At 38.6% G+C, this 15,914-nt stretch overlaps 1 protein-coding gene across 1 annotated transcript in view; it reads left to right on the top strand.

Moving 5' to 3' along the window:
- LOC308659243 (calpain-13-like) overlaps positions 1-15,914 on the top strand; it is a gene marked incomplete at both ends in the record, with an annotated part of 85,199 nt that overhangs the window by 26,809 nt on the left and 42,476 nt on the right. Inside the window, 4 exons of the mRNA XM_081312725.1 lie at positions 1,836-2,001; positions 6,875-6,949; positions 11,323-11,408; positions 14,784-14,935. Of these exons, the coding sequence (XP_081168851.1) occupies positions 1,836-2,001; positions 6,875-6,949; positions 11,323-11,408; positions 14,784-14,935 (479 nt within the window). The remainder of the gene's footprint in view (positions 1-1,835; positions 2,002-6,874; positions 6,950-11,322; positions 11,409-14,783; positions 14,936-15,914) is intronic.

Here is a 15,914-nt window from a genome sequence, read left to right as displayed (position 1 = left end):
GATGTTTTTAGAAGTATTTTCAATTATTTTGTGAGTCTGACAAATACAGAACTTTCTATAACTTTGTCTTGTAGAAGACTTTTTCTGAAGCTCATCTTTATGTAACATCTCAACCCAGCTTCGTTTCTGGCTTCGCCCTTCTTCCTGGAAGATTGAAAAGTTTCCAACCTATTGGAGCCCACTATCTTCTGTGCTAGAGGGATGATTAAATAAGACTCTTTGTACTTAACCCATTCAAAAAATAGAACCATAATATTCTTGGATTGTACTGTCTGAAACTTTGAGGTCACGTTTCATTCAGATTAATAGAAAGTGGGAGGCAACACCTGCTACCTTGGAGAGTTTGCCATATTGTGTTCTTCAATGGCTCTAGAAAATAAATCCAACACAAGATGGACTTGAACTGTCCTTTTTCTCTGGGTTACTGTATTGTATGATGACCACAAACATTCTTCAGTTCTTTTAATTGCATAGGAGATATTGAACCTATTCCAGGACATGCATAGGGCTAGATGGATGGATGTGTATTGATTTATTTATGTCAGGGCTTTTCAACCAGTGGTATGGGTACCACCTGTGGTACATTGGTACCTGGAAGGTGGTACATGACCATCCTAGAAAAGTGGTAGTGGGAGAGGGGAATGAGTTGAACTGGTGGCAGCACCGCACAAGCCTGTGCGAGAGATGGCTGGAGCTGCAGGGCTGTCAGGGTTCAGCGGAAGTGCCAGGATCACTGCTTCTTCAGAGCTGTCAGGGCTCAGTCGAAACACCAGGATCAGCGCCAGGCTCCAGCTGGAGATCGGTGCTGATCCTGGTGCTTCTGAGCCCAGAAGAAGCGCCGATCAGCTGGAATGTTGCAGCATCCCCAGGGTCTTGTGATTTACATTCAGATGCTTGGCAACTGATTCATATTTATGATGGTCATAGTGTCCCAGGGTCATGTGAAGTAACCAAAACCTGCTGCAACCACCCAGCAGATGGGGGGTGGAAATAAAAATCAAACACCTTCCCACCCCACCCCTGCTGCCAATCCTCAACAGAAATGCTCACAACAATGAAAACCTCGGACAGGAGAAAGAGCACCGCCGGGCGGGCAGACAGGTGTCTTGCTCGGTTGTGGCTTGGGGGGCACTTTTTTCAGTGCCATTGTAACTTCGAACAGTCATTAAGCGAACTGTTGTAAGTCGAGGACTACCTGTACTTCATCACTTTTTCCCTTTTTTTTCGGTCATCAAGTTTTTGACACCTTGCTAGGTGACTGGTGGTAGTTGGATGTTGCCACATCCTAAAAGTGGTACAGTGGTTGAAAAGGTTGAAAAGCCCTGATTTATTTGAAGAAAGAAAGAAAGAAAGAAAGAAAGAAAGAAAGAAAGAAAGAAAGAAAGAAAGAAAGAAAGAAAGAAAGAAAGAAAGAAAGAAAGAAAGAAAGAAAAGAAAAGAAAAAAGAAAAAGAAAGGGGATGAACTAGAACCAAGAAAAGACTTACTGTTTGTGTTGAATTAAGAAATTAAATAAATCTAAAACAAAGAACTATTAACAAATATATAGTATAATCCATTTACTGACTTTTAATTGACAAACTAAGAAAAAAAATATCTAGCCTATTAGGTAAATCAAAAATGGCAGTATAAGAGAAATATACTTTTAATTTAAAGCCATATTTCTATTTCTAGTCTGACTTAACAGAACACACTAGTGGTGCTAGAAAGAAAATTTACCATTAACTTACCTGAACTTCTCTAACCATCAATTTTCTTTTATATTTTTATACATATAAACATTCTGTATTGTTTCCCTTTTGCTGCCTACCATGAATGTCTTCCCTTTTCTTCTAGATTGCGTGGTTCTTATGAGAAGTTGCACTACGGCTTTATCTCAGAAGCTTTTGTGGATCTCACAGGTGGGGTCCAGTTGGGATTTGGTCTTACTGATCATTTGTTTGAAATAATGAAAACTGCTGCTTTGTCAGGCTGTCTAATGGCATGCACCACTCCTAAAATGGTAAGTTAGAAGTTAGCTTTACAGAGACTGGTATCCTGTTGTTCAGAAGAGATTCTCAGAATAGTTTCTCTAAAATTACCAGAAAAAAATCATTTAGATATCAAAACAACAATAACCATGGCTATGTACAGTTGGAAGATTCTTAGAAAATTAAAAGATCTTTATTTGTGGTGAAATGATGCATTTAGGACACAAACGATCCTTTCACGGTGAAGAACAGTTCATAGTTTGGATAATGCTAAGAAGAATGCCAGAAAGCAAGAAAATAAAGCAGTACCTCTGTTGACCCACCAAACATATATGATCATAAGATAATACTAGAAAGTTGAGAGACCCAAGCCATAGAAAATTCTGAATTTGACCCAAGAAACCAAGTGGAGTTAGGACTTCACAGTCAACAACTATCTGTGGAAAATCAAACTTGTTTGGCACTGCTCCTTGTTACATGTGCACATCATATTAATTCTGACATGTGCCTTTTACTGGGTTCTGTTGACCTTCTGAGAAAACCAGAACATGTCAGCGACTTATGTCTTAATCAATTCCAGATTAAAGTATGGCAAAACTCTTTCTTGGGCTAACCATGAAATGTATTAGCAAACTGATTGATGCAAGATGTGGCAAGAGCTAGAAATGTCTCTTCTCCTTGTTTGCTTCCAGTTGGTTTCTGGAGCATCTTCTTCCATATATTCTTGCGTCACGCTTGTCATTTGACACTAGTTTATACCTCTTGATCAGTTAAGTTAGCTATAAGTTCTAGAACTATTTCTGTGGTTCCATCCAATTATAAAATCTTCAGCCAACAGAAAGTATTCAGGAGCTATGGACAATCAACCAGTGGAACAGCTGACCCCCAGAAATCGTGGGTGCCCCATCACTGGAGATCTTTAAGAAGAGACTAGACAATCACTTGTCTGAGATGGTGTAGGTTCTCCTGCTTAAACGGGGGGGCTGGACTAGAAGACCTCCAAGGTCCCTTCCAGCTCTATACTATAACTATTTAGCTAAAAGTGTTAATATCTCTTGAATTTGTTGCTCTTCTTACAATTTTCCATCCCTGATTTAGTCATTTGGGCTTTTAAGACTTTTACATAGGCCCTTGTTTTAAATATTGCCGATTTCTTATTGTTTGCCAGTTTACGTTTTTCCTCTGGAAATAAATAGAACATAATCTTTGAACTACGTGACATTATAACACCTTTTCATTATTAGCCATTCCCATCCCAAATATTCTTTAGGATGTAGCAAAAAAAAAAAAAGTTAAAGTCCCCCCCACCCTGAATAAATCCAGCAATCTGCTGCTTATGGAAGTTGTCACATTTTGACTATTTTCCCACTAGAATGTCAACTGGGATTCTCCCTTCCATGCTGAAATCCTAAAGAGTTGGTCAGAATGCTATTTTTTCTTTTTTTTTTTTTTGCTTCAGTACTTCCAGTGGGCTTGTAAGTTGGATGCACTAATACAGATGGACAGATACAAGCAGAGTAGCTTGGATAAGAACATTCAAACATGTTTTGCCTTTAGGACTCAATTTGATCTCAGTAATATCGTTGCAGCCAGATCCTTTACATACCTATTTACTTACTCCCCATTCTGTTCTTCAATTAACTATTGTTTCCAGAAGCAACTCATTTCAATTTAAAAAGAAGAATAAACTCTAAAGCCAGTTCACAACCACCAGTAAAAAGATATAAAACAGACATGTCAAACACAAGGCCCGGGGGCCGGACTCGGCCCGCAAAGTGGTTTCATGTGGCCCGCAAAGCCATCCTGGAAACAGTGAGGGAACAGCCCCCACTGCCTTGGCCCTGGCCCAGAGACCCTCCTTCTGCCAGAGACCCTCAGATCTGTCCCACTCCTGCCCAGGCCCCCATAGGCACCCTTGATGCGAACGATGTAGAGCTGGCCACGCCCACCCAGTAGGCCATAAGCACTCTAGCCACGCCTACCCAGTAGGCCACGCCCACCCTGGCCATACCCACCCGGCCCCCTGAGGGCAACCACAGTGCTGATGCGGCCCTCAAGGAAATTGAGTTTGACACCCCTGCTATAAAAGGATGAGGAATAGAGGGAAAAGGAATTAGAGGAAATTTAATTATTTAGGTTGACATTTATAAGATGGCACTTATTAGCAAGTTTGGGATGGATGATTTTCCTTTGCTGGTGTTTTTCTTAAATAGGAATTGGTGGAATTGGATTCCCTATCCACAACTGAATCCAGAATGTTCTTCTCCTTTTTTTGCATTTTCTAAATGTAGATTAACCACCCATAATAGAGATATAAATTAAGTTAACCCCAAATTTCATAGGAAAGGGTTTGGAATGTTTCAACAGAATCTATTATGGAATTGGCAATACTGAGAGCCAGTTAGTCTAGTGCAGGGCTTTTCAACCTTTTCAACCATTGTACCACTTTTAGGATATGGCAACATATGACCAAAAAAAAAAGAAGGAAAAAAGTGATGAAGTACAGGTAGTCCTCAACTTACAACAGTTCGCTTAATGACTGTTCGAAGTTACAATGGCACTGAAAAAAGTGCCCCCCAAGCCACAACTGAGCAAGACACCTGCCTGCCCGCCCGGCGGCGCTCTTTCTCCTGTCCGAGGTTTTCATTGTTGTGAGCATTTCTGTTGAGGATTGGCAGCGGGGGTGGGGTGGGGTGGGTGTTTGGTTTTTATTTTCCCCCTCTGCTGGGTGGTTGCAGCAGGTTTTGGTTACTTCACATGACCCTGGGACACTATGACCGTCATAAATATGAATCAGTTGCCAAGCATCTGAATGTAAATCACAAGACCCTGGGGATGCTGCAACATTCCAGCTGATCGGTGCTTCTTCTGGGCTCAGAAGCACCAGGATCAGCACTGAGCTCCAGCTGGAGCCTGGTGCTGATCCTGGTGTTTCGACTGAGCCCTGACATCCCTGAAAAAGCACTGATCCTGGCGCTTCTGCTGAACCTTGACAACCCTGCCGCTCCAGCCATCTCTCGCTCAGGCTTGTGCGGTGCTGCCACCGGTTCAGCTCATTCCCCTCCCCCGCTACCACTTTTCTAGGATGGTTGTGTACCACCTTCCAGGTGCCAATGTACCACAGGTGGTACCCATACCACTGATTGAAAAGCCCTGGTCAAGTGGTTAAGGGACCAGGCTAGAAATTGGGAGATTCTGAAACCTTAACCATGAAAGACATCTGGGTGGCTTTGGGCCAGTCATTCTTTCTTAGTCCCACCCATCTCACAGGATTGCTGTTGTGGGGAAAATAAGAGGAGGAGGAAATATTGTGGGTGTTTACCACCTTGAGTTATTTGTAAACATAATAAAGGCAGGAAACAAACAAACAAGCACAGCCTAGCTAGCATTTATCATTCCATTCCCCCCAAAAGTGGAATAAACCCTGATGCATAAGGTTGTTAAGGAATGCTTTTCTAGCTTTCTTTAAAACTTGAAAAAAGATTGGCAAACAGTCATAACATGCTTTCTGCAGAAAGATTTCTACATCTTATCCTCTATTTCCTGGTCATGGAGCACCAGAGAAAATCCAGTGCCTATGTATACAGAGCCCAGTGCTGCTAAACTCACCACACTTATTAAAGGTTAAACAAAGCTGGAGGGTCTTTGAGCAGCTTATATATTTTTAAAAATACAATTCCCACCTGCCCCTGCTAACTCTCAGTAATAGTGTACTATTTGGGCTTAAGCAGACTTTCTCAGGAAATGAAAATGAGATCCAGAAATTTATTCTACTAAAGGGGGAGCAGATCATCCCTTCTCCAAAGCAGAAGAGGCAATTTAAAATGCATATGCCTTGTAGTGCTCTTAAATAAACCCCTGCTTTTGACTGCTTGTGTTGCTTTAAAAATAGGGAGCTTATCAAACGCAGCAGGTGGCAAGTCAAAGCTATTCAGCTGATTTAGCTCAATTATGCTTATGCCATAAGTAGTACATGTCCTAAGGGTAAGCACCCATAATTTTAGTGGGGGCTGTGCCTCTCCCATGAAAAAAAGATCCAGATTTTTATTCCCATCAAACTAAAAAAAAGGTAAAAGAATCCTTGTCTATGGAGGTTCTCGGTCATCCAGGTCATGGTTGTCCCAAAGGTGCTTTTTTCACAAGGCAACTAGACTTTCTTGTTCTTTATTTGAAGATGTTTCACTTCTCATCCAAGAAGCTTCTTCAGCTCTGACTGGATGTGGGGAATGGCAGGATTTATACTCCTCACAGACAGCTGGTCATTTGCATTCTTTTAGCGAGTTGTTGAAGCCCCTGGAGGCTTATCTGTATCATCAGATACAGGTGACCCTGACAAACAGATAAACCTCCAGTGGCCTCAATTACTTGTTAAAAGAATGCAAATGACCAGTTCTCTGCAAAGAGTATAAATCCTTCCATTCCCCACCATCCAGTCAGAGCTGAAGAAGCTTCATGAATGAGAAGTGAAACATCTTCAAAGAAAAAACAAGACAATCCAGTTGCCTCATGAAAAAACCACCTTTGGGATAAAGGAATCCTTGCAGATTTTACTCCACTAGTCATTGCCACTTTAGAGGCCAGTGCTCATCTCTATTTCAAGGAGATTGAGCCAGTGTTGTCCTCAGACAGTGTTGTCTGAAGACATTTCTGTGGTCATGTGGCTGTTAACTTCCCACTGAAGTGGGACCTATTTATCTACTTACATTTGCATGAAGCTGGGGTGAGGACAGGAACTCATCCTGTTGCATGGCACCAGGACTTGAACCTGGGTGGTCTGCTTTCCAGCTGACAAGCCCAGTGTCTTAGCTGCTGAGCCACTGTGACATCAAAATAAAGCTACCCAATTATTTGTTGGACCAAATGTAAATGTTTTAGAGAAAGTAAAACTGTTTTGTACCCTTTCAGAAAAAGCCAGGTAACCAAGTATCAGAGAATGGAATTGTGCAGCAACATGTCTATGCTGTTATAGATGCCAGAGAGGTAAAATAAATAAATCTCTCCTATCGCTATTGTCTTCTCTTCTAACTAGCAACTGTTCTACTGGTTTTTCTCCTTTATTTTTGTTGATACATTGCTTTATGAAGCAGAAGGCAGTATTGTGTAATTCCTTTCCTCAGTGATTTCACCATTTCACTCCTGGTTTCCAAAAATACTCCAAACAACTTTTTGTTAGAGTAAAAAATAAATTATTAATTTAGTCAAATCCATAGTCAGCCAGTTCACTATTTTCAAGTAAAGGATTAAGAACTCTAAGCCGGTAGTTAATATTTATTGGCTACGTCAATGCTACTAAAAGATAGCTTGCTACTGAAAAAGAAACCCGAGCAAATTTTAAGAGGCTATCAGAATGTAAATGAATGAAGACATAAGTAGGCTCATTCCATGGAGATAATTTAATTTGAGACTATCATAAGCAAATTGATTGTGTTCAATGCAGTGAGAATTAGTAAGCTGCTTAGAGTTCATTCTTAATGTCAGAAGTTTTCAAGGGTTGGAAACCACATGGTAGAAATGACATCCTCTAACCTAAGTAGATATTTTAAGGATGCTAGTGTGACCTCACAGGGCTGGTGATCGATCTGATACAAAGCAGAACGACCTTGCTCAAGGACAAGCTGCCAAAAGAATGGAGTTGCCACAGCAACACTCAAATCTATAGCTGCAGGTGATTTTGATGAGGACTCACAAGATTTCCTGAAAAGAGCATGACAGATGCCCCTTTAAGGTATTAATTTAATGAGTCATTGGCCAACTGCCAGCTTCTGAACTTTCATTTAAATACCTGCATAGAAGCCCAAGAAAGATTCTTCATTCTGTTTGTTGAGAAGGCATCAATATTCATGAAATTCAGCTGCCAGGAATTGAGCAGTTGCATCAGACAATAACCAAAACTCTCCCACCATATCCCTTTTTTTATGTGAAGAAATGGTGGGATGTATTCTTATTACAATTATCATTATTTGTCGTCACCATCATCATCATCTAACCCTGTGGTATAAGTCAGAGCAATTTCTGTTGGCTTTCTGGGTACCAAGAAAAACAATTCTATAGTTGATGCCAATGTAAAATGAATCCTGCAATTCAACTGCTCTGAAGTTTATTTCAATTACAACACAAAAGGTGGGGGAGTCAAGTTGTAAAATGCAGAGATACTTAGGAGGGTCAGAAAATGGGATTCTTCATTATTTTCTGCAGGAGGTGTAGTAGAGTAGCACCACTGCACCATTTCTGAAATCTTCCCTGCTGAACATATTCGTAATGTCCATATGTGTAGTGTGCAAGTTTGTTGAGATGCAGCAAAAGACAAAAAAAACCTGTTTGCTCTGAGCCTTGGAATGACATTATTCCTACAAAATCTCTGAATAACAGGCTGTTTCTTGTGTTAAATGAAACAATTGCCCTCTATAAATAAGAACATTGAGTATTTCTGTGGACTGGTTTTCAGCTATTGTCTGTTAGCACATGGTACCGTAGTTCATGCATGAAGCTGAAGTTAAGCATGGATAAATCTAGTTAATGCCTATGCAAGAAACCACTTGGATATCCCATGGCATTGATTTCCTTTCCATTCCAGAATAAAAAAATGAGTTCTAGATGTAATAAGTAAATATGTGAATTTCATGTTAAAAATCAGCAAGGCTGCTGCTCTGAATGGCATGCTATTTTCTCACTTTCAGCTTTCATGCAAACTGCCTATGCTTGGTTCTATAGATGTGTAGTCTCACAGTAAATACATACACACACACATGTGCACACCCACATGCATGTACACACACCCACACACACCCACACACACACACACACACACACACACACACACACACAGTCAATAAAAAAATTCATCTGCATTGAAAATCTCTCTCTTTCATTTTCTGGGAACAAGGACCATCCTTTAAGTTTTCCAGAAAGTCTACTGCTGAAGCCTTGAAAGTTCTTTTCTATTTGATAGAAAATGTAATAGAATTATACATCCCTTAAAGGATAATAAAACCACATCCAGTGACAACTACCCAAAAATGTGAATTATGCTACATAGCTACATAGCTCAAGCTCAAGAACAGCTTTGCAGTTTGTATTGAAATGGAGGGTTGGAAATTTGGAATAGGAAGAAGAAGTCATTTACTCAGGCTTATTCTTCCAAAACACAAGCCTTTGCCTTCCCCAAATATTAATATCATCTTCTCCAGACTAGATCAATTTAGCCAGAAGAAATAATCCAACAATTGTGAAAGAAAGCAAAGGAGTTATTGCACTTAAGAGGATCAGGATGAGGTTAGTGCTCATCCCACCAGAGACATAATTTCTGATGCTAATATCCACAATGACAAGAGAAGAGGTCTTGAAAGACAGCAAATTTATCTAATCTGGTTTTCCTTACATCAGTAGCAGCAAACCTACCCATTAATATGAGATACAGAATTGATCTGGCTTTCTGCAAAGGGAGAGAAGTGCTCAGTGGTGACAATAGCTCTTGACATTTATTGTCTTGCAAACATCTTAATCTAGAGTTAAGCAGCCAAATACATTATGAAGACATTTCTCTTTGAAGACCAGCTCCAATTCTGAAGGAGCCTTTCACAAAGTAACTTCTAGTGGGTTTCCTCCTAGATCTGCGGAAAATGGGTCATGGAAAAAGAGTTCTGCACTAGATGACTGGGTCTGTGAGATGTATTTTGTGAGTCTTATGGGAGATTGAAATAGCAAATCCATTTGTCTAGCTTAATTATCAGTGTTCAGATGTTCCTACAACATGGACACATCTTTCATATACCCTTCCCACCCACACTGCATACCATCACATACATATATATATATATGAAATGTAGAGACAATCCAATCCCCTATGAGAAAAAAAATAGTAATCAATGCATTTTAAAGTTCCTTTGTATTTGGATACAGCACTTTGGAAGCCAAGAATGATACCACTGTTGTACAGAATATGTGATTAAACAGATAATGATATTCAAACAGTATTATGATTTAATATATTCTCTTTAAGCATAAAGACTTTAATTATTATAATGACTTTGCTTAAGCCATAAACTTTTATGATTAAGGTGATGCATTAATCACTGGCTCCATACCAGGAACTACACTAGATAATACTTATCTACCAATGATTTCTCTATAGAAAGGTGAAATTCTCATGATATTCTCAGGTCATTCTAATCAGCCCCTAAACAAAAAGATTGAAGGATTTGGTTTATATGAAGAAGTTCATTTCCCCCCCACTGTATGGTAAGGATTATACTGAAGAAACTAATGTGAACTAGCCTGTGCATGGATATGATGTGTAGCAATTTCTGAGTTATAAAATGGTGGCATCGCAGTTATATAAGTTGCTGGCTCATGCTCCATACAGTGTCATCACAGTTAGGAGTGGAGGGCAAAGCAGCTGGGTCACATGGCTGAATTAGTTGTAAGAACAAGGGGAATGAATTGCCTGAAATCTGAGCTTGTACTCCCACCAACTCCAGAATTTATTACTAGATTCTATCATATATTTCTTATGCAAAACATTTCAGTGACTCATATGGAAAGAGATCCTAGAATGACCTTGAAGGAGACATTTTTGGCAATCAGTATAGAATTAGGGAAAAAAAATACATTTCAAGTGTGAGCAGATAGCACTTAGATACTGATTCAGAGAGGTTTATATCCAAATGAGAGTGAAATTCAGAATTCAGTGAATATATTCCAAGATGACAGACTTTTTAGATGTATTATGCATCTCCCTGGAAGCTTTTTATGTTTCTTATTTATGTAAGTGGAAGTGCATAAAGCAATGCCTGCTAAAAGAAACATTTTTCCCTAGAGATCTGCATATCACCCAAAGCCCAAATGAAATTTTCATAAATCAACAGGTTACTTTTATTTTTGTAATAAATGTTGACTGATTGATTATGTGCCATCAAGTCAATGTTGACTCCTACAGGCCATAGAGAAAGATTTTCTCCAGGATGATCTGTTCTTAACCTGGTACTTCAGGTCTTCCAATATTGCCCCCATTATCACTGTAACTGAGCCCATCTTCACTTTCTTTTCAATAATAAATGTTAATATGAAGAAAAAGGACTCATCTCTATAAATTTGGTCTAGCAGTATCCCTGAGATCAGGATTAGGATATGAAGAATATGAGGATTTTATATTCTGAATAAGGCAATGTGATGGTCTGACCTCTAAACTGTTCCTATTCAGAAAAGGATTTCCCTAACAGGATGGCATCTGTCTTCATCTAAAGATACTTCAAGAGATATCCACCAAAATATAAAAGGAAATGTATCTGTGTGCCTCTTCCCTCATGCCAAATATATAAAGTTAGGATGTTTTCCCTTCCTTTCATTTTTAACAGGTTCCTTCCATGTACAGGAAAGAAGCTCTAATCAAACTCTGGAATCCGTGGGGCACTGTGGAATGGAATGGAGCTTGGAGTGATCGGTATGATGTTGCAATCTTTTAATTTCTTAAGAAGGATGACTCCCTTGAGGTCTTGGAATGAGAACACTCTTTAAGAGTTAGCATGTAGGGACTTGGCATAATAATACTGCTGCAAGAACTAATCTTGCAACCCAAGGGTCAGCATTTCATGTTCTATATTAAAATTCAAGGCATCCCTAGACATTTCCATTCCATTTATCTTCATTCAGATAATGCCAGATCTTACCATTTTTGATTAATTGTCTCCTCCCACACCCCAAATTGAATTGTTACTCCAATTTGCACTTAACAGGCAAATTTAAATGGGATAAATGATAACTTTTATTTAATATATGTATACAAAACCTCAGCCAATATTGTCTGTGGGTATGTATACCAAAATCATGAAGCCAAATTAGCCAGAACAGGGATGTTCAACCTTGGTAACACCTGTGGATTTTAGCTCTCCATATTCCCTAGGGAATTCAGGGAACTGAAGATCACAAATCTTAAAGTTGCCAAGGTTGGACACCCGTGATCTAGAAGATCCTAAGCTGGAAACTGATCTTTAGCTGCCCTACAATGCTTGGAAAGTAGTTGCAGAAGCAGAGATCCTCTGTTGTTGCCACTACCACCATCACCATCTCTGGCAAGGGAACAGTAGGAGGTGCCAAGAAAAGCATTGTGACAGCTGTTTATTGCTGCTAGCAAGACCACAGACAGTATGAGATCTATTATTTATAAATATAAGTTAAAAATGTGGGAAGAAAGGAAACCAACATTGCAACCTGCCATGGTAGTAAATAGTCCATCTCGGCTGCTAAAATCACTTGCAAAATTATAGCTTGGAGAAACTGAAATAGCTCCCTTTAGCCTTGCCAGCTATTCAATTTTGGCAGGTTGTCATCTGGTTCCTAATTTCAGACATTGTATAGTATTTTCCTTCATCACATTTAGAAACAATTTGCTACAATTACCCTGGATTCAAGCCCCCCCCCCCCAAAAAAAAACACAAAGAAATACTATTAAGTCTCATTGCTTTTCATGGGAATAATTTTGCATATTTTTATTGACATGAGTGAAAAAAACCCATAACAGTTTGTGATTTTTCCCTAGTACATGCAGAAAACAGAATGATCATGTTGGATAATCTGGACCATTTTCTGGTTTTAAGATGGGAAGCAATGCTATAGTTTATACTGTAGCTTCTTTTCTATTGGTGCTATTAACAGAACTCTTAGTGAAAAACATCAAGAAATAAAATTCCCTTGAAAATGTTGTTGGAGCTCAACTAACTTCTACAGCTTTTCTATGAACAAAAAATTAAAGTCTAATTTGGATTCAATTGAAATTTTGGTGAAGCAGCCTTAAGTTGTGTGAATCAATACAGTTATTGATTCCTGCCTAGCTTATGCTAAGCAGACAATACAATTATCACTTAATTATAAAATTGCAGCTTGGGAATTAACACAGTTAGATAGCTAATTCCCTGTAATGAGTTTGCTGAGAGGTAATATCAGAAGTCAGAGATGGAAAGAATTATTTTCTTAATAAAGAGGCCATTCAAGACTATACTTTAACCAATGAGAACATTAAGGTTGACCTTAATTGAACCAGTTCATGATGATGGTAGACTTTTTATTCCCAGCAATTCCAGTTCAAATTCTTTAGTGACCAAGCCATGACTGACCTGCATAAATAAATGTTAGATTTTTAAAAATCATTCCTTCTGAGTTTCTGTCTGGATTTTGAGTTTCTTAATTAAATAGCAAGAGTTTCAAAGCACATTTATACAAACACACAGACACACACACGTGTGTGTCTGTGAGTGTGTGTGTGTGTGTATGTAGGTTTCGTCAGTCCTCTCCACCTATTGTGAACCACAGATAATCATAGATTCAACATTCTTATTATAAAAGCATAGTGATTTGCATCAAGCTTCTTTTTCAGTGGTATTTTCCCAGCTCAGTTGCACAACAGTCCTCAGTGCCTAAATCAGAATCTTGGTATGAACATACAGTACAGTCACATCACTCTTTCTGCTTAAAAATGTACATAATCCTGGGGTTACAATGGCAACTGTGATTTCCAAGATTTCCATCGCTAAGTGATGCATTCATGTGACGGTGTGCTTTATTTCCATATGTCCTAGCAATTGAAATTCTGGTCCCAATTGCCATTGTAACTTGAGGACTATCTGTAACACTAAAGGACAGGAGAGATCCATGCATTCTTTCAAGTAATGGGAGGAAACTGCCCTAAAGACCACTACCTACCCAGTAATCTGTCTAATATTTGTTGTCATGATAACATGATACTTTGCAACTTCACTACATGATTTGCAGAAATCATCACAACGGGGAACTGAGCAGGGACACTGTTTTCAACTCTATTGCTTGGAACAATTGGCTGGGATGTGTATTTGCATCTGTTCTGGTTTCCAGGATCTACTTTACTCACTAGATTCACTTCCTGGGTTTTGTTGTGGAAAGCTGACTATCTCATTAGAGAAGAAGTCTCTTCCCCTGTAATTATCCTTGCAATTTTGTTGTAAAGGTTACACTAGCATTAGAAGCAGTCGAATGAAGCAAACTAAATCCAGTAATGAGAAGAATTCCACAAACTCTGTAGTAAAAAAGGCCAAGCTCATGGGCAGATGAAAAGGTTACTACAAAATATATTTAACAAGTTAATCTTTCTGCATCAAATAAATCCAAAATGAAATGCATATTTGGGGGAGGGCATTTTCTTTGGTGCAATTCTCTACCATTTTGATTTCAACTTTTAGAGTCTTTGCATGAAAAGGTCTATAAGCTAATGTTACAATGACAAGACTATTGGTATCTTTCAAGTCATATGTGATTTTGATCTCTTACAGTTCTATGGAGTGGAATCAAGTCCCTCAATCATTCAAGGAAAAATTCTATATGAACAGAGCTGATGGCGAATTCTGGTATTCTCACATTAATGGATAGGCTTTGGGGGATTTATCTGTGTTAAATTCTCTCTCTCTCTCTCTCTCTCTCTCTCTCTCTCTCTCTCTCTCTCTCTCTGTGTGTGTGTGTGTGTGTGTTTGTGTCTCTATCTATCTATCTATCTATCTATCTATCTATCTATCTATCTATCTATCATCTATCTATCTATCTATCTATCATCTATCTATCTATCTATCTATCTATCTATCTATCTATCTATCTATCTATCTATCTATCTATCTATCTATCTCATCTCTACATAATATCTGTCTGTCTGTCTGTCTATCTATCTATCATCTATAACTATATCCACACACATACCTACATAAATACTTGTACCCTACAATTTTTTTAGGCTTCTAAAAATTGCAGACGGAAACTAAAATTGGTCTGCAGCCCAAATCTCATTCTCTTTTTTCAGGATATCATTTGAAGATTTGAAAGACAATTTTTCAACCCTGTCTGTTTGCAATAACTTGCCCACATTTTTGGATTTTGATAAGGAGAGCAATATGTCTTGGTCTGTGGCTTCATATTTCAACCAATTATTTCCAGAAGGGAGCAACTATCAAAGTAAGTAGCCTCAGATAATAAGTTGATATCTTAAACCATTTTCGTAGGAGTATCATTTTAGCAATATTCTAGTTACATGGTAAATCTGGAGATGGGTAACTTTGTGCCCTGTATGTAATAGAATTGATAGTCTGTGTAGTATCTTTTGAGTTTTTATTCAGATAATCCAATTTTGATGACAGTAACTGGGACTGGAAAGTCTAATACTAAGCAATGTGATTGTAAAATATGGCATCCATGACCATGCCAATTTATGATGGTAGTTGCGACAGTTCCAGCTGCAATATTAATGACTCCCATATGGTCATGGTATCCAACAGCCATGTGATTGCTATTTGTAATCTCCTGCCAGCTTCCCCATTGACTTTGCTTCTTGGAGGCTACATGAAAATTACAAATAGGGATAATGTGACTATAGGATGCTGTAGTTGCAAAATCGTTGCCGAATGCCAAAATCATGATCATGTGACCATGGGGACACTGCGACTGCTACAACTATGAAGACCCATAGTAAATTATCCCTTGTTCAATGCTGTCATAATTTTAAACAATCACTGAATGAATGAATGTTAAATGAAGACTACCTGGATTTAGAACAATATTTTAAACAGACAACAATAGGGCAAATTAGAATTGGCCTGCATTTCTAGACACACTTATTTGGGGAAAAAATGATAGTGACAATAATAATCATTTTGACTGATTATGTGTCTTCAAATTGCTATTGATTCTTTGCAACCACATCACTGTCAGAGAAACAAACTGTAAAGCAGGGACTTCTTAAATCATACTTCAGCCTTTTGCAATGTAATCATGCACACGTTTACATAGACATAAGACCCATTAAGGGCACTAGGGCTTACTCTTTAGGCAAATGAGAATTGCAGTCTTAGTTATCTTTACATTAACTCCAAGTGTTTGTCATTTATATTTAGATTTGTTATTTAACTTGGAAATATAGTAATAACATTTCACATAG

This window comes from Vipera berus (assembly GCF_964194415.1).
Source record: "Vipera berus genome assembly, chromosome: 1".
NCBI classification, from domain to species: domain Eukaryota; kingdom Metazoa; phylum Chordata; class Lepidosauria; order Squamata; family Viperidae; genus Vipera; species Vipera berus.
This window is presented reverse-complemented; position numbering and strand designations above follow the sequence as displayed.